Genomic DNA, 22,206 nt, shown 5'->3' with positions numbered 1-22,206 from the left:
ATACTCTCCTCATTCGACCCTCAATCAAGATTTCCCAATTTTCCTGCCAAGTCAACCAATGAGCTATTTGTAGTTGCATAACCAGTGCAGTGCAGTTTTAATACTTTCAACACTACTATATAACAAATAATTTGAGTTCAGGGATGGCAAACAAGGACGGGCAAACGGGGCACACTGATAGTGCCCCAGCCAGTACAGAACATGTAGAGACCAACGGACAAGCTGAAGAAGAAAGTACTAACGAACCTATGTCCAATGAACCTATGTCGCCCAATATGGCCTCCCCAAATCCTAATAATCAGAAAGTATTAAACTCAACCAATTCTATCAAACCTCAATCATCTTCTTCGAGATATGACTTTCGGCGCCACATCAGAACAGAGAAACCCTTGTTAAATAGACCTCAAGTCCTAGAAGTAAACATCAATCATAAAACAAGAGTTGATAAGAAGAAAAAATGTAGACCAAATGAGAAGGAGAAGATAGATGACATATGTCCTATATGTAAAACCAGAGTTGAATGGCATGTAGATGCTTTGCAGTGTGAGGAGTGCGAGGTTTGGATTCATAAGGCCTGCTTGTGTATGAGTGATGAAGAGTATGAGGATCATAAAACCAGTGAAGATGATGAATGGTATTGTGACTGCTGCCAGTTGAATAGATCTAATAATTTGACGTGGGGTACCATGGTTGGGGAAGGGTGTATACGGTCAGAACTTACGGGGATATATGATGAAATTATTACGTGGTGTAGGAATTTGTTTATGGTGCCAAGGGGTAAGAGTGGGGAGAAGTTTATCAAAGAGTTGACACGACTTTTGTACCTTTTTGTGAATAAAACGGCCTGGGAGAGTCTTTCATTGCAGCTAGTCCATATATTTATCCCTATTATGTTACAGAAGCCTTCATCTAAGTCAAAAGCTAGAGACAATGCCAAGTACCTGGTAGATAGACTAGAAAAGTGGAAGGATGGCGACCTCAATTCCCTCATGGATGAAGCTCGTGTCATCCAGGAGAAGCTAAAACGAAGGAAAAAGTCTGAAGATCCATCGAAAATGAAAGGCTTTAGTAGGTTAATGATGGTGGGTAAAGTATGTCAGGCCATGAAGCTCATCAACAACGAAGACTCAGTTGTTGGGGTACACACATTAAATAGAAAGATAAAGAGTCTATTACAAGAGAAACATCCTAAAGCTGAGACACCTCCAGCTGATATCCTTCTACCTATAACAGCGCCTCAGGCACAGTCGGTGATATTTGCTGAAATATCGGCAGAGCTAGTTGAGAAAGCGGCACTTCATGTTAAGGGCTCAGGTGGCCCAACCCATTTGGATGCAGATGGGTGGAAGCACATCTTGTGCTCTAAAGCGTATGGGAAACTTCCTTTTCAACTCTGCGGTGCAATAGCTGAATTTGCAAAGCGTTTGTGTGTAGAGGATGTTAACCCAGAGAGTCTGAATGAGTTTGTGGCCTGTAGACTGGTACCACTAAATAAGGGTGACGATAAGAGAGGTAATCCTGGTGTACGGCCGGTGGGGGTAGGAGAGGTTCTTCGGCGTATTGTTGGCAAGGTGGTTATTGGGGTAATTAAGGATGATATACAAGAGGCTGCAGGACCTCTTCAGTCATGTGCTGGGCTAGAGTCAGGCATTGAGGCATCCATCAGAGCAGTTAAGAGGACATGGGAAGATCCTAAGACAGAGGCAGTGCTTCTTGTTGATGCTGATAATGCGTTTAACAGGCTTAATCGCAAAGCAGCTATTCACAACATCAGGCAGCTATGTCCTCCGTTTCACCAATACCTGAAAAACACATATCAGAAATCAGCCAAACTCATTGTCAACGACACATATTCGTGTGAGATAATTTACTCTGATGAAGGGGCAACGCAAGGGGATGTGGCAGCAATGGCAGAGTATGCTATCGGTATTCGTCCTCTTATCAACATCCGGGCCAGCGTGACAAAATTAGGAGAATTGATGCAAGCGTGGTATGCAGATGACTCTGCAGCAGCAGGTACCCTGAAGAAACTCCGGCTGTGGTGGGATTTACTCAGTGTGAACGGTCCTAAGTTAGGCTACTTCCCTAAAGCAGTGAAGACTATTCTTATCCTAAAAGAAAAATCGCTACTACCAGCAGCCACGTTTTTATTTGGAGAGACTGGTATAGAGATCACATGTGATGGGGAGCGTCATCTGGGAGCAGTGATAGGTGGAGAGGAGGCTAGAGAGACATATGTAAAAAAGAAAGTAGAGAAATGGGTGAAGGATGTAGAAGAGTTGTCAGATATTGCCCTCGATGAACCTCAGGCAGCCCTATCAGGGTATACCAAAGCCCTATGTCATCGGTGGACCTTTGTGATGCGTACCATCCAAGACACTAAAGACCTCTTCATCCCATTGGAGAAGTGTATAAGAGAAAAGTTCATCCCTGCAATTATTGGTAGGAATGTGTCTGATCTGCACAGGAGAATGTTTGAGCTACCTGTAAGATTAGGGGGGCTTGGTATTGTTAATCCAGTAGAGATCGCGGAGAAGGAATACCAGACGTCACTCAAGATAACAGAGGAGCTGGTTGACCTTATCTATCACCAGGAGACATCCCTGATGAAGTTGGATAAAATTAAGATAAAGGGCAGAGTAGATTGCCTCAAGTTAGTTAAAGAATTACGCTTGAAGAAGGAGCTTGCTGAGATAATGAGTGAAGTGGATGAGAATACCAGGGAGTCATTGCAGCTGGTACAAGAGCATGGGTCAGGAGCTTGGCTAACATGTCTCCCCATTCAACAGCTAGGGTATGCTTACAGCAAGCAAGACTTCAGAGATGCTGTTCATCTCCGGTATGGTTGGGACATCCCTAACACCCCAAGATTCTGCGATTGTGGAGCCAAGAATGATCACAATCATATCCTCAACTGTAAGAGAGGGGGGTATGTGAACTACCGTCATAACAACGTGAGAGACTCCGTTGCTGAATACCTTAGGCTGGTGACCAAGGATGTGAGGATTGAGCCCCTTTTAACACATATAGAATCGGCCAACTTCCAACAAAAGGGCAACAATGCTGATAAGGCTAGGCTTGATATATCAGCAAGAGGAGTGTGGAGCACATTTGAGAGGACTTTCTTTGATGTGCGCATTTTCAATCCTAAATCGCCTACATATCAAGGAAAGACCATGCCACAGCTCTACACTCTGCACGAGAATGAGAAAAAGAACCAGTACATGAACCGAGTGCTACAATTGGAGAAAGGGTCATTCGTCCCCCTTGTATTTACCACTACAGGAGGAATGGCACCGGAGGCCAAGCGTTTCATAAGGAGACTTGCTGTGTTGATAGCCACCAAAACAAAGGAGGACTACAGCCAGGTGATGTGTAACATCAGGACACGCCTGAGCATGGATATAATGAGGAGTGTGCTAGTAGCAGTTAGAGGTGTACGTGGAAAGGCAAAGAAGGCATGGACTGCCCCTATATCCAATGTCTCCTTCAACCTGATACCTGAGGAGAAGAGCTACGAGGGATAGATGATATCTATTGCTCAGGATTTACGATTGTGCTCTGCCAATTGCATCACTTGATTTAATTTATTGTATATATACTGTTTGACATTTCTTTGTTGAGTATATAAAAAAAAAGTGCAGTGCAGTGTTAGACTACCTTTCAAAAAATAATCTGAACTTTCTCAGGATGTACTTCATTTTGAAAACATTGAAAGGTTACACCCTTTCACTTTTGACACTGGTAGCCTTTACTGGCTTGATATCGTCTTTGGCTTCCCTGACTCTATTATTTATTGAATCCGACAAATTCACCTTGGATGAACTACTCTTGGCTCCTAGTCAGCTTCCTATGGGTCAAGGGCTGCAACAACTTCGAGCAGACATAATCCATGTAAGTGTTTTATAATGCTTAGAAGCATATAGTTTACAGATGCTATGGTCATCTAATTCATGACAATTTTGTATCAGTTTTTAATAAGATTAGATTCAAGCTTCATGATGTCAACCTCTTCAGAATCCTGCAACATGTAACAAAGAACTAGAGATATTTATGGATCATGCAGGTAGAAATTGTGTCCTTATCGAATATGTGAGCAACACTTCAATGGACAAGCTCAATGACTTCCACTTTATGCAGCTTATAAAGATAAACTACTGGTTATTTGATGACGATACCAACTCAGGTTTGTTCTTCTGAACTTTTTGATGCTTATTAAAAAGTGTTACATCTTTCTGGATTAAGCAATTTTATTGTTTTCTATGCATCAAAAGAGGCTTGGTATGAAGTCCAAAGAAATAAGAAGTTTACAGTTAACAATCCAGGTTCATTTTACCAGTCGCTGCTTGAAAATCCTGTCACTCTCCCATTGAATAAAACAAAAGATTTCTACCTCTCATTGAGTTACAACTTCTCCCTCATGGCTGAGAATTATTCTGTATTCTATTACGACAGTTCTGTTGTTCAGGTAAAACGTTACAGTTAAACTGGTTATAGTGTGTAGTGTGCTTGATTCTGTATCCAATAAGATTAATCATAACTTTGAAAGTTGTCGTGCACAAGGTTAAAATTTGATTGAAATCAAATTTCTGTACTCTACAGTGGGTGAAAAATTCCAGTTTGTTGCAACACAGAACAAAATGTTAATCAGTTTATCTTGCAGGCAAAGACAGACCAACAAACCCCAATACATGGTCTTACAATCCTACAGGAGAGTAATGTTGTAGCTGAGATACTGGTACAAGGATTTCAACGTAACCATTCACCCTGGCTAGGTTAGTTCTCTTTCAGGTTCAAGCTTTCCAGCCTAGCCCCAGGATATCCTGTCTAATCACAGAATCTTTAAATCAACCATAATTTCCATCACCACCCAGTCAGAAACTGCAGCAGAAACATTAAACTTTAAACCCAGCCTTAACTTTTACACCACTACTTTAACCTTAAATTCTGGGGCAGGACGTCCTGGGGTTACACAAAACAGACACTCACTGTACAATGTACATTTGAAATGTTAGTCTTGTCTTCACTAGATATAACATGAGCAAGTTAAGTTTGTTTACTTACCTGTAGTTGGGGAAGTATATTTGAACGTAGGAACACTTGCTCAAGTCATTTGTAAAAAAACTACTGACTTTATAGCGGTTTAGTCTGACGAGAGGTTACGATAACAATACAAAGATACAATTATGGCAGATTTAAATTTAGATTTAGCACAGTTACCACCGTAAATTGTGTCATCATCCCCATTATGATGTCAATGGAATTGATACCTACTGTAAATAGTTGAACAGAAAAGGTATTATTACCATCAATAAATACAACATGTAACAAAAAGCTAATACCCCAGGATTACACTGGCTACACCGGCTGTCTGTAGCAGTTTTACATGTCACTGCTTCAAAACCTGGACCGTTGCTCTGGATACTAAAAACTTTAGCATCTGTACAAGAGGGGATAATATGTTCGGCGGGAAAGTATTTTATAGAGACGTTCCCGTCAGTGGGGGAAAAGTTTAGAGAATTGGGGCATCTTGTTCTCCTGGTTAGTTTTAACTCTTAAACAATATTCTGTCAGTTTTACAGCTTATCTCTAAAGTAACTTTTTATGAGCATGTTTACAAAGTTCCAATCTCAATCAATGTAGTACAACCATCTTTAACAGGCCAAGTGAACAACAAGATATATAATGTGATGTGTATTATTAAAGCAATACTATTGAGTTAATTTGAGTACATTATGACGTCACCAAATATAATTACAGAGGCTATCAGAGGTAGAGCTTAAAGAGATACAGGACTATGCTGACGGAGCTGATAAATACTCACGGTTGCTCATTGTGGCTATTGTTATACTCGTTATACACAAGGTTTGACCATTCAATATTAAAACAGTTTAACATAATCATAGATAATATAACCGTATGTTACTGACAGTTCCAAACGCGTTACTGAAAATCTACTATAGCATTGAAATTAATTGGTCGATTAGAAAGCGTTCTTGATGCTTTTGTGAGAAATGTTATGAACCTTGCATGAACTTGTTTACTTTAATAATCAGTAATGTCTCATTCTGACGAAAGAATTTTCAGATTCAGTCTTACTACGTGGCCTACGAAGAAGAGAGTTTAAGTATTGCCAAGTGTGAGTCTCTGCTATCTGCTTTTACTTGTCGGAACAGGAGACTCAACACTGAGAACAAATCTATAATTGAAGGCTGAAACACCCCAGCCTGAAGTGAGATGTCACGTTGTTCAGAGAGAATTGGCGTTTTAAGGTCAGAAAAATGTTAGTTGTTGACTCATGAGAAAGTCAAGGGAGGGTTGTTTGATATGCTAAAGTTCTTTGAATTATTTGCTCAGAGATAGAAATTAGAATTGGGTGTTTGTGATCAGCTTATGAGAGCAATTTAAAGACAAATTATTCTGGTTTATCAAAATCTAGCAAGTTATTACTTATTGTAGTAGTAAGTTATTGTAATAGTAAGTTGTAATTTAGTAAGTTATTACTTATTGTCCAAGGTTAATCTCTAAAGAAGGCTGATTGCCTGTAATGACTAATGAGTGACTTAATCGATAAAATATGTTCTTGTTTCTAGAAAGGTTTCAAGTATTCCGGATATCGATACCTTAATCGATACCTTACTGTCTCACTCAGATGAAATATAACGGAAGAGCGGCTTCATCTAATGGCAAATGTGCAATCTTACTTGTGAAACGTGCATTTAGTCGGATTTGTTTGGCTGTAACATGTTACATGTATATCGAAACATTATTATAAGATATATAAGCTTTATCTGTTTTCTCACTGACATCATGCTTAGTCACTTAGTGGCATGAACTCGCGTACAATAGTTGACAATTGGACGGACAATTCTCAGTGCTACAAATATCGGTATGTTGATTTGTCTGAAGATTATTCTGTTTTGTAATTTATTTGGTTTTATTTGAGATATAATATTATGTTATGATGATAATTTTTAATTTTCACTTTATTTTGCTGGTTTTCACTTTATTTTGCTGGTATTTGTGTGTTAAATGAGTCTCATCAATAAATAAGTAATCATTAAACTGTTTTAAGAGTACTTCAGCGCACATGTACTGTTCACATCTGTGCCAGTAAACCACCGACCTAATTAGCGCTAAAACAGCTAGAACATCTAAGTAGGACCAACCAACATCCATTGGAAATTACATTTGTTTGTTGTTAAACTGGTCCAAGGTTTTATTTTAAATTAGTGTTTGACACATCAAGCTGCGTAACAAGCAATTTTGTCACATTCCTTTACCGTTGTAGCTGCTAAATGATGATACACATCGTTTAATTAGTTTTTATGTATACTGTACATACTGAACATAGTTGGCTCAGACGGAAAATGTACAATTTAATATAATCCCAACAGGGCTATTAAATTGTTACGGATGATACCTGTGTTAAGAGATATAGTCAGTATTTCCAAACTATTTCACTTCTATAGGTATAATTGGTAATGGCAATGAAGGACGAAAGTCAGCTGACACTCCAAGCACCACCTCCCACCAAAGACCCCATCTCACTAAAAACTCACTACGACTCACTGAACATCTCTAACGGGGTGACAGGGATACCGGGGATACACAGCGAGGAGCACCGACCCAAGAGGAACCACATCCACAACCATGGTGTGGTGGAGATAAGGGAGGAGGGGGAAGAAGGGGAGGTGGTGCAGGGAGGAGAGGTGGTGGAGATGGAGCAGAGTGGCGAGGTTGGAGTTGATGGTCTCAAGGTGGATGGGCCTACCACTAGGTTTGTTTACATATTCTGATTTATATTATAAGGATTTGATAATAAGCAGAGTTATCAATTCTTACCTTATATTACCATCTCAAAATGTGGTCAATTCTGGTCCTGTGATTCATTTTTATTTAGCTCAAATCAAATAGATCATAATATCGTCAGAACATTTTTGATGATTGAGAATTTGAGTCTCTAGGTCTCTGTTTCATTCCAATAAACATTCCAGGTGCCACTTTAACTCATAAGTAGTGCTTGCAGGTCGGACAACAAGCTGGCTCCTGCTTCCTGCTGCATGAAGTGTGACTCTGAACACAGTGACATTTGGCACACCACTAATCTAGGTAATTATTTAAATAATTAATTAAATTTCAGCTAAATAATTAAATACTTCAATATGATGATTGATGGCTTACTTTTGTTTTTTAGTTTGTAATTAATTGCCAAAATCTCATAGAGAGGCAACAATTGTATTGTTTTAATAAGATTGCCTATTGGAAAAATGATGCCATGGAATATTCTAGAAACCTCTCCTGTTATATCACTAACATTATGAGTATAACATCTGATAGTGTGATACTACCTCAACACCTGCCACTTTCTCACCCTCCCACTACACAAATATAACCTACACATTACTACACATTCAACCATCTGTACTGCTATAATTGTTCATGTCATATCTCTGATTGTATCGAGTTACACTCTAGTCTCTAACTCCACTCTAACTTCATGCCAACTTCATGGTAACTTCTTGTTCAGGTATAGTGCTGTGTTCCTCGTGTTCACAAGAGAGTTCCAATTCCAAGAATTACAAGAACAAGTTACATTGTAAACGCATGAACAATCTGCACAACAAAAAGGTCAGTTTTGCTTGACTGTACAGTCGTTCATGGCAGTAATTTTGAATAATAACTTCGATAAATTCTTCACCCGTGTACACTGTACAACAGTTCAAACGAACTTCAATAAATACAATTTCTATGATGCTAAGTGCTAACCGATATCATTGTTGTGGTTGTACATGAACATTGTTCATATATTATACTTGTTTAAGCCGCTATATCATTCAGATGGCACCAAAAGGAGCTAAGAAAAACAAGGAAGGCAAACTAAAGAAATCGTCGTACAAGCTGCCTTACAAAGAAGCAACCTACATAACTTCCAACCAAATATACTACAAGAGTAAGTTAACAAGCTGTTGATTTGTTAATTACTGTGTATCTAATGTATGGGTCACAGCTCCACTCTGCTCAGCACTCAGAACTGCGACTTAGTCAACAATTTATTTCATTAAAATGCATTTGTATCTATTGTCTAAGATTCAAATCACAAATTAGATTCCTCTGTAATTTCCGACATTCATGCTCCTGAAGTTTTTCGACAATTTCGAAATCTATCCCAGATTTTCCCAAAGACCCCTTTCCCAGGCCCTCGTTGCAATCACCACAATTTAAATTGTTGTTAAAGTGCTGCACAGATTGATTAGTATATATCCTCACAGGTATCCGGTACAAGGTAGGTGACGTGTTCTCTATACGAGGTAAGGACAGACTATACTACGTGTGTATCCGTAGCTTCATGGAGGACCCACTGTGCAACCAATACGCTGTAATAATCTGGCTGCTGCCCCTCTTCCCCGACCCTGTCTCCTACAATCCCAACGACTTCCTGCTAGGTCCCGCTGAGGATGTCCCCAGGCCCCTGGACTGTTTGTCGTTTGTGTCACACGAACCACCACAGGGTCACATAACTCTGAACGAGTTGAGGTGTTATGATAACATGCCTGAGTTGTGGGAAGGTAGGAGGGAGAATAAGGGGAGGAGTGGGTTGGAACTACTCTTAGAAGCAATGGAACCGGACATTCATCAGATCAGATAGGCCTGTGTGACATCTGCTTCTTTACAGTGAACCCTGTACTTAGTTGATCTGATGTGATGAGATGTTACTGTGAAAGTATTCTTAAGAATTTAGCAATCATTCTACATACTTGAACGTTGAAAACTGCGCCATCAACCTCTGTTGAGTGAAGTGATATTGGTAACCACTAACCAAGTAACAGCCATCACAAATGAAGCCATGACAAGGCTCTAGCTCTATAATGGAGGAGAAATAGTGATTATGAATATGTCCAATAGAACTCAGGTGACTGATGTGTCATTAAATAACACACGATATATTGTGATTAAAGTGTTAACTTCATTTTGATAATATGTTATTGTTCTTATCTTATAACTTTAATACGAAGATTTGTGTTTCATAGTTTGTATTATATCATAGCAAAATTTACTTTTAAGGTTACTTCAAAAAACATTGATACATGATACTTATTGAAGTGTGCCTTTCACATGGATTAAGATTTGGTAATTCGAGTTTTGAATAAATTTATGGTCATAATATAATTTATAATATAGTGAATTATTGAGACTAATTACACTGATGTATTACTATTAAATATTCCCATTTCACGAGAGGGTAATGTTTCAATTCAATGCTGTAGCGTTATTAAATCCGTTTTAAATCTCAATTTTTAATAAGATCTACTACTATTTAAGTGGGCCGGGTGGTGATTCATGCTTTTTCTAACACGTGATCACTGACACGTAAATTTCACGAGTCAGGATATTTACATACTAATCTTCTCCATCTAAAAAAGTAATAACTGTACGTTTATAACCTCTTCTCTCCCTTAGGTTTCAAGTTACAGCTAACCATGTATATGTTCTCTATTCACCAAGCTGCAAAACTGTTCCTGATATTGCCTTTGCTGTTGAGCAAGATTTTGTGAGGTTACAATGACTTGGAGAGAAAAGTACAATAATGAACAACCAGGCACATCTGATGAACAGGATGAAGTGAGTGAACCATCACAGTGTGAATCAGCAGAAACTGAGGAAACAACTGACGCAAACTCTTCGGAAAATAAGAGAACAGATAGTATTGAAGTTGAAGATGAAACGGTCAGGAAACTTTACGAGCTGAAGTTAGCAGATAATACGAAGAAGCCAACAAGTAAGAAACTGTTAGGTCTCCGGAGTAGGATCGAGAATGTTGGTAAAAGTATCTTTGAAAAGACGTTACATCACAAAGGGAACTTTCTTAAAGTTAGACCAACCATGATACCGCCAATCCCTAATTCAACCTTCATTGATAAATTTCCAGATGGCATGACATTAGAGGGGCTAAATTTAGCAGAAAAAGAACTCCAAGATGGCTATGAGGCGGAAGTGAAGCTATATAGACATTTGGAAGATCTGCCGGAACCTGCTTTGGTCTTTCATGGAGTAGAATATACTCACGACCAATGTTCAGCTTTTTTGCCAAATCATTTTTGCTCAAATATGAAATGTTCAAAGGACATAAAACCTCATCCTTGTCATAAAGTGTCTAAGGAAGTGGAAGGCGAATGTGATTTTATTCTGATAGGGGATAATTATGTTGCATTATTCGAGGTTAAGGGTCTCCATTTTACAGACAAGTCTGATCCCTACAATGCAGTACGATTTCAAGGATCTTGTGAAGATGCATTGAGACAAATCAAAAGAATCGAGGAGTTCATTAAGGGTGTCTGTAATGATGTTCAGATTCTGAAATTTATTGTCTTCAGTAACTTATGTTATGAAGAATGCATCCCCTTAATCGGGGAAGAGAGTGACAGCTCAAAAATATTCCGCAATAGTTTGGTGTTTAGTGATGATTTAGATAGTTTTAACCCATGGTTTGACTTAAAAGTAACACAAAATTTGAGTAGGGTCGAGTTGGATTTAAGTCTTCTAAAAGAAGTTCTCCTAGGTGTTTGTTGTTTTGATATAGATAATAGGTATGATATTGAATCTTGCAGCTTGAAAAACCGTGTTATGGGCATTGACGAAAAACTAAGAGGAGCTCTTGTGACCAGGCGAGCCGTTGATCAGGAAAGATTGAAGCAAAAAGCAAACTCTGGAAAAAAGATGGCATGCAAGAAAAGGAAGATTAGGAAATATCCTTCAAATCCTAGAATAATTGATGCACCTGAATTGCTTAGGGCTCATCTCAACATTAAATGTCTTTCAAAACAACAGATTGAAATACTCGACTGTGACGACAAGTTTGTTTGGATAGATGGCTCTGCCGGTTCAGGCAAATCCATTGTTATGCTTGGTAAAATACTGCAAATTGCCCTTAACACCAATGATAGGAAAGATAAAGTTATAATCATGGTTCCAGATTATTTGGAATCATGTGCATCTAGTTACGAAAATTATTGTCACCTTTTGAACGGCATAAAGCCTGGTTTGTGTGGAACTATGAGTCTGGAACATTGGTCGGAAGTGGAATCTCGGGACATTGATTATAGAAACAGAGCATCCATGATAAAGGAGTGTTCGAATAATGTTATTCTATTAAATTCTGGCACGCCTCCATACAAATCAAAACGCCACCAAAAGAACCACCTTGATGCCATCAGAATGATTAGTGAACTTTGTAATATTGGTGGATCGTATTTTGTATTTTTTGATGACTTTCAAGTTGGTTGTCTGCATTCGTATTTAGCTCAAGTTTTGGAACCCATCGACAATAATTTTCCTAATATCGAAGAACCTATCAGGAAACTGAAAAATCTCTCTAAAGATAACGACTGCTCTGTTTGGATAGCCAGCGACATCGTACAACAGATTGATCAGAATTTCTTAAAATCGACATCTTTTGCGGAAATATTTTCTGTCATCAGTGATCGGGTGAAAGTTTTATCAATAAACTTTCGTAATTCTCGTGAAATCTCTGAAATATCTCATTTAATCAGGAGAAAATACTTCAACTTTTCACATACTGTAAATGAGTTTGGAACAAGCTTTGTTGAAGAAGTTGAATCAGGACACTTTATCAGAGGTACCAAGCCTAAAATTTTTATTGTCAAATCAGATGGCTTTAAAGTCGACGCAAACAAACTTAAGATCTTGTTGACAAATGAACTGTTGAAAGTTGCAGAAAACAACAGATCAGTCTTTAAACCGACTGAAATCGCCATTTTGTGCACACTAGATCAGAGACAGTATGAAAATACAATACTCGATGTCCTCAATGAAACTGGATTTTGGAGATCTGAGGAGGTCAATGTCATGATTAGAGACCCATTTTCTTGTCATTCACTAGAATGGCCAGTTGTTGTAGCTCTTCTGGGATACGATATTGATTTACATTCGACGACAGACTTTTCTATCGGTCAGTTGGAATTTCTAACAGCCTTCTATCTAACCCTGTCTCGTGCTACAGTTCACTTTTCTGCTGTAATAAACGTTAGTGGAAGTCTAGATCAAGATAGTAATGTGTCTTTCTTTAACCTCCTCTCTGAAATAGAGTCAGTTTCTTCTGGTACTGTTAATTTTGTTACTGAGGAAGTAGAGATATCGCCCATGTCTGAGTTGAGCTTTACAGAGTGGTTAGTATTATAAGGAGTTTGCTGATCTATTTAAGTTTTTATCATCTAAGTCATTTTTACTGAGTCATTTTTAGAATATACCGACCTATTTTATAGCTTTTAATCATGATTCTATCTTAAAAGTTCTGAAGGTTTTATTTTTTACTTTCTTAATTAGGCATAATATCATGTTAACTTGCTTTTAAACACTATTAAGATTATTTTGTGATCTACATTTGTGGATTGGACATGCTCTAACAGTTTATTATGGCCAGTAAAGAAAAGGGAACTTAAAAACATACAAAGTATGTATTTCAAGAAAACTATTCATTATTAACAACCGTTGAGCTTAAGCTCTCTCTGCATTTAATTTTAATTTGATCTGATCAATCTTTCGGCAGTATCGAATAAGCACGACACGATAGTAAAATTCTGCTATTTCGTGCTATTTTCGCTTAACCTTAACCATAATACTAGTCCAATACGTGATATTGGAATTTCACCAAGACTACTAGATATTGAATTGAAATTATTGTGTCGGGCTCATAGGATAGTTCCAACATTTCTAAGAATTAAGATACAATATTTAATCCGCCAGTACCAGCTTAATGGAGCTATGACGTTTCTACTCCTCCTCATGAAACTTGAATGAATTCTAAATAGTGGTTTAACTAAATTGTCTTTATTTTGATGTTACGGCATGAATTCTTTCTCCATAATCCATATTCTTCATATATTCCCACATTTCTGCTTTTAAAGATCACATCAAAACCCAAATACTATGTACTGATATATTTAAAATCACTGTTAATTCTAACAAACCAGCTAAATCAGGGCTATGTCATGTCAGGTGCAAGCAGCGCCGACCTTTCTGTGGTACTGAAACAACTATCTGAAGAATGCAGGGAGGAATGTGATGTTGATCAGATAGCAGCAGCCCTCCCGGAGGATCTTCTAGAAGAGTCGGATCTGACAGTTAGTTTAGAAGATGAGGGAGAGGGAGGTGAAGTTGAGAACTTGCTTATCCATGGTTACAAGAGTGAAATAAAGTGGTCCTTGAAGGACTACAGACCTCCCAGATACACCTACGTTCGATACAGGTAGATAGTGTGATTTGTATATGAATGTGTGGGTTGTAAGTTGTAGTGTTATGGAAGTAACATTACAATCGAGTTTGTTGATAGTAACGTAATTACATAGAACAAAATAAAATTATCTCCATAAATGTTCGTTCTAATATGAACTTACCTACAATTTCTCCCAATCACTCGTTATTATTGCCAGAGTTCCCAGTATGATACGAGAGGAAGTGCTACAATCTAACAGGGTGCGACGTGTTATCTCCATGTTGTGTAAAGAGACAGGGAGATCAAAGGATCAGCTAGATAAGGAAGCTACAGATATCCTGGAGGAGATGGGACATGAGTTCAGCATGACTATCCTTAGATTCCTTGGCGGTCTCATTAGAAAGGTGTAATGAGTTTGTTTGTAAGATTTGAGAGTAATACGTCTAGATTAAATTCAAAATTTTATAAACTTTTTTAATACATTAATCTGTTTTGTAATTAATGGTAGTACTATTCACTGAATTTAATTATAACTTTATAAATTTAACTTATATAGATCTAACAAAACTTCAGGTTTTCAAGCAGATAATAACAGACGTAACAGTTCACACAGAAGGTATAAAAGAACTAAGAAGACTAAGTTCTCAGAAACCTCTACTCCTCATACCCACTCACCGGTCCTACCTGGACTTTATACTGGTCACGTGGTTACTCTATAGTTACGATATCAAGACTCCTGTTATTGCTGCTGGCCAGGTGGGTTTATTAATTAATTATTTGGTTTATTCATTAATTAGTTATTATTTACTATTCAGTTTCTTGCCACGTGAAAATTGTCTGAGGTTAGTTTTACATTTCTGTGTCATCCTTTGTTTTACTTGTCGCATATTTTATAAATTAACTCTGTGTTTGCCAGGACTTCATGTTCATGAAGGGGGTAGGAATGCTACTGCGGCGCTGTGGCGCATACTTCATCCGCCGCTCATTTGGTAAAGATAAGCTGTACTGGGCTCTGTTCACGGAGTACACTCAAACACACATCATTAACGGCGATGCACCTGTTGAGTTCTTTATAGAGGGTACTCGCAGTAGAACAGGTAGGTCACGTGGTATTGTCACGTGGTATTGTCACGTGGTATTGTCTCGTGGTATTGCAATTGTCACGTGGTATTGTCACATTTTAGAGTAGTTAAAGTACTGCACGTTTATAATCATTTATTTGTTTTTAAGTTTAGTTTTTGTGATTGTTTTGGTGTTCAAGCTAAATGTGTTAAGCTTGCAGAGAATTTCAGTACTTAAAAACTCTTAACAAACAATTTCTCGATTGATATATCTTAACATTATAAATGTAACATCATAGCTTACAAAATATTTAAATTCCTTCTCGTAGGTAAAAGCTTGCAGCCCAAGTTTGGTATGCTGACTATCGCCCTGGAACCATTCTTTGACGCCAGAGTCTCAGACGTGGCTATCTGTCCCATAACATTGAGCTACGAGAAAACAGTGGAGGAGAACCTACATGTCAGAGAGATGATGGGTATACCCAAACCAAAGGAGAGTACCACTGGTCTGATTAAAGCTAGAGCTATACTTGATAACAACTACGGTAGAATCCATGTTAAAGCTGGGCAGATTATATCGGTCTACGAAGCAGCGGTTGGAAAGGTGATTTTACATTACAGTCATTTCTATGATTGGAGATCTTCTAACGTTAAGAGGTCTAAATTCATACAATATTCCATATTTAGCATCGTTTTTGTCAACCTATAAATAGTTTATTAGTAAAGCAACGGGGGGGGGGGGGGGGGGGGGGGGGGGGATCATACACTTAGTGCCGGACGTCACGTTGGTGGGTGGGTCATTTTTTCTCCCAAAAACACAGTTAGTACATGGTACTAACTGGTGGGTCTACTGCCTATTTTCCAGAAAAACAGTTAGAATGTATGGTACTAAAGGGGGTGTCTAACCCCAAAAAAACCCATTTTACCTCAAATTTCAATTTTGGGAATGGATTTTGAGGTTTTTATTGGGTTTTTTTTTAATTTTTAAAATTTTGTTAAGTCTTCCTTTAAAGTTTAAATGAGCTCTTTAAAAAAAAAGCAATTTCTGGGTGGGTATCTTATTCTATATACCAAAAAACAGTTAGTACCACGATTTTTCGACAGTTAGTACCGCAAAAGGCAGCAAAAGGGGTGGGTGTCTTAGGTATTATCCAAAAAAACAGTTAGTACCGCAAAGGGGGTGTGTGTGTCTAGTGAAAAATATCCAAAACTACACTTAGTCGAAACCAAGCTACTCAGAAAAACAGAAGTTATTTGAATTCATATGTATGAGTATTGCTGAAAGCACAGTGTAAGGCCTACACGGACCGCCTCTAACTAGCCAATCCCTGTTTACATGCCGTGTAGCAGGGGACTAGAAAGAGCTAAACTAGTAAGCGGGGCATAGCCAATACTATATATAACATACTTGAAACGAAGATGTGTGCATCTCACTCTACTCGGTAATACTAACATTCAATACTCTGTAACCCCAGGTGGACAGGAAGCTGAGAGCAGTTGTACCACGTGCTATTATACCCTCAGTACACCCTCACGAGCGTACATTTGTCAACGAGTTGGCGTACCGTATACTTCTAGAACAACAGGCTAACGCTGTCGTGTTTCCTTGTTCTGTTCTAGCTGCTGTGTTGCTCCTACATATAAAGAAGAAGGTCTGGAGTCTGGACTTGTGCAAGGTTAGTTTTTAAAGTTTTGTTTTTCAGTTCTCTTAGATAAACGTGTCAGATGAAGCACTAATGTCTTGATAGTGAATGTGGTATATACGGTAATCTCTTTTTGACCACCAAGTTGATCTATTTCTTCTCCGTGCAGGCAGAAAGTGAACTTATGTGGGCATGTGACCTGCTGATAAAGATGGGTTGTAACCTCGTCTGGGACAGGAAACAAAGCTGCATGGATCACGTGATTAGGATGTTGTCTCCTGTTGTGTACTGTGAAGAAGGTCACGTGATCGTTCACAAAACCCCTCCCACTGCTGTTTATCTCAGTAGTTCTGTGTTTAAGCAGTGCAATTCTCTTATCAGGTTCGTTTATCATTAGTTCCTTTTTTATCGACTTATGTAATCTAAAGATCGTGTCGTCGTGATTCGAAGAAAATTTTGTGTTCGACACCCTAACACTTTGACCATCAGTTATCATTAAAGACCATCTCTTGATATTTTGCCATATTTTAATAAAAGTGCTCGACTAAATCAGATTTTGATAAACATCCACCATTCAGCTTGGGGAGGAGACGTAACGAGTTTATGCACAGCCTAATACACGTGGCAATGCTTGCTAAAATACTTTTCCACCCCAAATCAAAGGAACGAACCCTGGAACAGTATCAGAGACTGCGTGACATCATGCAGTACGAATTCGTTTTCATGCCCGACTCAGCTCCGGCTGACTTCGACAAAGCAACTAAACAACTAATTAACCTAGATTTAGTGAAACTAACTGATAATGTTTATAAATTTGTAGACATGGAAGTAAAAGATTTCCTAGTTTCATTGATCGATCCCTTCCTCATTACTTACATGGATTCTTGGCAGTTTTGTATTTCATACATGCCTAGAACACTTCAGCATAGTCAGAGTTTGAAGAATCTGTGTAAAAGAATTCAAACATACATATCAGTCTTGTATTGTGAACCGTATCTGTACGGGGAATCAATTAATCTTAATGTCATCGAAAACTCTATTCTTGTTCTTGCTAAACTGTCACTTGTTAGTCTTGATAAAGGCAAAACTCAAGTTTTTTGCGTTGACCCATTCCTCTTTTCTAATACTATAAGGGAATTCGCTTTGACGATTCATCCTATGACATCTAAATTGTAAGTGTTAAGTTTTTGATGCATTTTATAGCTAATTGTATATTATGTGGGTTATTGAATTTGATTGTTTCGCCTAATATAAACTCATGGTTAACAGAGATTTTTGAAGTAATTTGTATTTTATTGGTTGCATTTAGTCTTGAAATCTTGATTAAAACAACGGCTTTAAATAACTAAGCTAATGTTTTAATTTCTTTTATGTGTTGAATTTGTATCATATTTTGGGTGTAATTTAAACTTTTTGTGAGATTATCCTGTACATTTAGGTGCAGCCTTATTGAAGTGTTTGGCGTTGTTTTCATTTCTAGTTTTTTTGTTGCTCCATCCACGAAAATTGATGTTATATTTTGGGGCAGTCTCAATTTAAGGATACTGTAAACGTTGCACGCACTACTCCTCGCATAATCAAATTAAATTAGCCAGTTTAATCTATACTGTGCGCGGCTTTACGCGCGCCTCCTATCTTACTTCATTGTTTATTTTATTTCTTTCTGCACGGCAGTAGAGTCTCTGCTACAAATTTGATGACTAACTTTAATTTTGAATTATGTGATACTAACTTTATCATATTTTCATAGGATGGTTTGAGAAGGAAGGCCGAACTAAAGAGTAAGTTTCACATTGACCAAATGTCGTGTCTAGGCCATGAAGCTATGAAATGCAATGCTACTATGTTAAGGTTATGGTGTATGGAATGGCTATGTTCTCGCTTTATGTTTAATGTCATGGTACTAGGTTATGGTTATGAGGTTATGAACGTATGGTACGAAATGGTAAATGTTATGTCCCCATGTTTAACTCGGATTCGTCCGTTTCAAAAATCGTGTCGCTCACGACCTTGTGGAAGGTAAATGAAAACTTTTAGTTCTAACCCGGCATAAAGCTGTTGTAAGTCTGTGACTGCCGAACATTCTCCCCTTCATTTCCTTACCTAGTAATTAAAATTGGGGCCCTTTTCAGTGGCGATGTCTCAAGAGGAGATATTCCGCAAGTACATGTCCGAGTCGGCTCAAGCTCGCAAGAAGGCCCGAAACGCTCGACATAGTACAGGGGGCAACATGACAATAATTGATAACGAGGTGTCCATGAACCAGATACAAGCAGGATCACGTGCAGATGAGGAGTATGGGGAGGATGCACCTCAGGTAGGTCCTCACAGCTTTTAATGATTAATTCACAGGGTCTGAAATCTGAATCTCGTACCTTGCGCGGTTTTTGTGAATGTGAACATAAACTTGATAATATTTTGAACAAATTTGAATCTTTTCAGTTTATCGCCCCTGTTGCAAGATCGGGAAATTCAAAGTGGAAGAAACCATCATCTAGCTTCACAACTGTGGGATTCTCAAACATTCCCACAGGCAGCAACCAGGGGGGCAACGGGTAAACAAAACTATCTTATTTCAGCAGTCATTTCAACCTTTTTTGTGTTATTATTGGCTCCAGCAATATTGCTCAAATATTTTCGTATTCAAAATTCATGGTAATCAAATTCTGATCAGTGCTGCAGTTAATTCCGGACGAGGTCGACATGATTCAGACTCCGACAACTCACCTCCCAGACTAAATAAGAAGTCGTCAGAAAGTTCCAGCGGGTCAGATTCAGGTGAGAATGGTGTTGTATCTTGTTTTATTATGTACCTTGTACCTCAGTGACTTTTATACTTCATCGATCGCGTTTTTTACATCTAGGAAATTATTAGCTTATGTAAGATCATACTTACAAAAGATACAAAGATACAAGGACAGGTCTCTCCCACAAGTTGGGATGGTCTGAGGTGCTTATCTCCTTTTCGGTAACCCTAAGCCACTCTGTGCCGAGGCACTACACTTATCATACTTATAATACACTTTAATCCAGATGCTTCACCCCCACGAAAACGAACATTCACAGAAGCTCCTAGAAAATTCAGTGAAGATCCACGATCTTCAAAGAAAGAAAAGAAATCAAAAAAGAAATCAAAAAAGAGGAAAAAGGTAAACTTTATTAAAAACGCTATTTAATTCTTATCCGGAGCACAGATTTTCAAAATTGCTCCCGACCATGACTGTCACAACCATAACCAGTTTAAGTCAACATTCAGCCAACATCGAATTGTCTTTTACGACATTTTTAATCACCCTTCCCTTCTCAGGCAAAGGAGTCGTCCTCTGATTCAGATTCATCAGACAGCGACGAGTCTCCTGACAGAAAAGGAGGACTACAATCTGCAAATCAACTTCTGGAGAAACTCGCAAAAATGAAAGAATTCGCTGAAAAGAAGCGCAGAGAAATGGTTATTATTTCCTTTACTCTCATTTGGTAATTTTCATAAAACTACACGAAAAAGGATCAAAAACAGGTATTTAAACCATTTGCTACCAGCAGACTGCTAATAATATGTCATTAACAGGAAGGAGAGTTTAAGGTACCAGACGCTCCAGTGCGACGAGACAAACAAGGTAACAAAATAGACAAAATGTTAGAAGAAGCAAAGGAGAGTGCTGAGAACGAGGAGGAGAGGATAAAGTTGGAGAAGTTCATGATGTACAGCAAAGGGTGAGTGTTCGGACTTAAGACCCCATTCCCTTTCACAAAAGAAGATTTATGTAATATGTAAACGGTCCTCAGTGAGTACTGAGTAGTGAGTCGTAACATCAAGTTATGATTTACTTGGTTGTTCGTTGCTAAAACTGTGATCGGTATCGAAGGGTGTGGTCCAATTTTGTTCTCAATTGTCTCGATCTTAAATAAGCGAGTCCCCAGTGCAATTTAAATAGTTTACCAATGTTCTATTTTAGGTTAGTACAGACCAAAGAAGCAGCTGCCAAAAAAGCTGACAACCAATACGAGATGACCAAACCAATGGCTCGATACAATGACGATCAGGACTTAAACTCGCTCTTGAAACAGAAAGGAAGAGATGAGGATCCCATGAACAAGTTCATGGAAAAGAAGAAAAAGAGTAAGTTGTTACAATTACTCTCATTTCACTAATAGTTTGCTCTGTAAATTATATGACTACAAAAGTTGTGGATGGTGCAACCAGGATGTAGATAACATGAACCCGCACAAGTTGCCGAACATTCATACTATGTCTATAACATAGTGTTAAAATATTTTCCTTCCAGAAAAGAGCAAGAAGAGTAAGAAGAAAAAGAAGAAGAAAAGTAAGAAGAGCAAGAAGAAGAAATACGACAGTGATAGTTCAGAGAGCAGTAGTAGCAGTAGCGACAGTGGTAAGTCAAGAACTAGCTTCTAGATTTATGTCCGGTAATGGTCCGGTTCTTCGTTAGTAACGTAAGCAAAACAGTCTGAACTCCAGGCTACATACTTTGTGGAGATTGAGGACAAATGTAAGAAATTCAAACCCGGTATATCTTAATCTGTTGCATTCCGCATAACGTAACATTGTTCTAGGTGGGGATTACAGCGGTCCTCCTGCTCCCCCAAACAGATTTGGCATCTTGCCAGGACCCAAATGGGACGGTGTGGACAGATCCAACGGTTACGAGAAACTTCTGTTTATGAAACAAGCTGAAAAACTGGCGATGAAGCAAGAGTCATATAAGTACAGCACCGCGTACGATCTGTGAACATTACAGAGAGTGCCATGATGAACCGCTAAATTATATATATGAGAAGGGACCGAGTTTCATCTACAAATAGATAACTTGTTTTAATTCAGGATCACGGATTCTTTTTAATCGTAAATGAATTTTATTTATATCCTATATTTGTTTGGAACCTCGTCCTTGACCATGAAGGATGGTGAATGAGATGAAAAGATCATTTTTTACTCGATGCCAGTATGTCTGGGTCAGAAATTTGCGCTCATGATATTATGTCGCCTGCCAGTGTTTCTGTCGTTAGTTGCAAAAGGTCATATTTATTTTGAATATGTAACTGTAACACCCTGTAACAGGTTTAAAAGTTTGAAACGATTCCATAATTGTTTAATGATACTGATCATGATAGGTAAATTATTCACACGTGAACATAATCACGTGACAATGTTTCAGATGTTTGAGAGCGATCTTAGCGAGATGAAGAATATTGCGAGCTCTTATAATGTTTATAATACAACGTTTCATATTTCATTTCGAACCTTCGAAAA

The 22,206-nt window shown here is 38.3% G+C and overlaps 4 protein-coding genes across 6 annotated transcripts; all 4 read left to right on the top strand.

Moving 5' to 3' along the window:
* Positions 1-104: 104 nt before the first annotated feature.
* Positions 105-22,206, top strand: LOC134812294 (BUD13 homolog). Of its 2 annotated transcripts, XM_063819673.1 has the most exons (11): positions 105-136; positions 18,688-18,718; positions 19,070-19,254; positions 19,380-19,492; positions 19,612-19,715; positions 19,971-20,086; positions 20,245-20,385; positions 20,503-20,648; positions 20,891-21,054; positions 21,221-21,328; positions 21,510-22,206. In XM_063819673.1, coding segments are annotated over exons 2-11 (1,254 nt in total). In that variant the 5' UTR covers positions 105-136; positions 18,688-18,717; the 3' UTR covers positions 21,686-22,206. The 2 variants fall into 2 exon arrangements, with proteins under 2 accessions (XP_063675743.1, XP_063675744.1); XM_063819674.1 differs by lacking the exons at positions 105-136; positions 18,688-18,718 and adding an exon at positions 18,867-18,956.
* Positions 3,694-7,009, top strand: LOC134812300 (uncharacterized). The gene is made up of 7 exons (XM_063819681.1): positions 3,694-3,894; positions 4,018-4,186; positions 4,326-4,468; positions 4,664-4,775; positions 5,348-5,541; positions 5,761-5,865; positions 6,088-7,009. The coding sequence occupies exons 1-7, from the start codon at positions 3,853-3,855 to the stop codon at positions 6,214-6,216; spliced, it is 894 nt and encodes a 297-aa protein (XP_063675751.1). The 5' UTR covers positions 3,694-3,852; the 3' UTR covers positions 6,217-7,009.
* LOC134812299 (GATA zinc finger domain-containing protein 1-like) lies at positions 6,817-10,241 on the top strand. 2 transcript variants are annotated; one of them, XM_063819680.1, is made up of 6 exons: positions 6,817-6,889; positions 7,473-7,780; positions 8,030-8,112; positions 8,531-8,631; positions 8,842-8,953; positions 9,273-10,241. In XM_063819680.1, the coding sequence occupies exons 2-6, from the start codon at positions 7,485-7,487 to the stop codon at positions 9,647-9,649; spliced, it is 969 nt and encodes a 322-aa protein (XP_063675750.1). In that variant the 5' UTR covers positions 6,817-6,889; positions 7,473-7,484; the 3' UTR covers positions 9,650-10,241. The 2 variants fall into 2 exon arrangements, with proteins under 2 accessions (XP_063675750.1, XP_063675749.1); XM_063819679.1 differs by having other exon boundaries at positions 8,021-8,112.
* LOC134812288 (dihydroxyacetone phosphate acyltransferase-like) lies at positions 10,460-18,685 on the top strand. The gene is made up of 8 exons (XM_063819660.1): positions 10,460-14,266; positions 14,451-14,637; positions 14,807-14,989; positions 15,150-15,330; positions 15,624-15,898; positions 16,770-16,970; positions 17,107-17,318; positions 17,516-18,685. Exons 1-8 carry the CDS (start codon positions 13,857-13,859, stop codon positions 18,111-18,113), a joined length of 2,247 nt encoding a protein of 748 aa, XP_063675730.1. The 5' UTR covers positions 10,460-13,856; the 3' UTR covers positions 18,114-18,685.

Source organism: Bolinopsis microptera, chromosome 3 (genome assembly GCF_026151205.1).
Source record: "Bolinopsis microptera isolate Bmic1 chromosome 3, MBARI_Bmic_1.0, whole genome shotgun sequence".
Taxonomy (NCBI): domain Eukaryota; kingdom Metazoa; phylum Ctenophora; class Tentaculata; order Lobata; family Bolinopsidae; genus Bolinopsis; species Bolinopsis microptera.
This window is presented reverse-complemented; position numbering and strand designations above follow the sequence as displayed.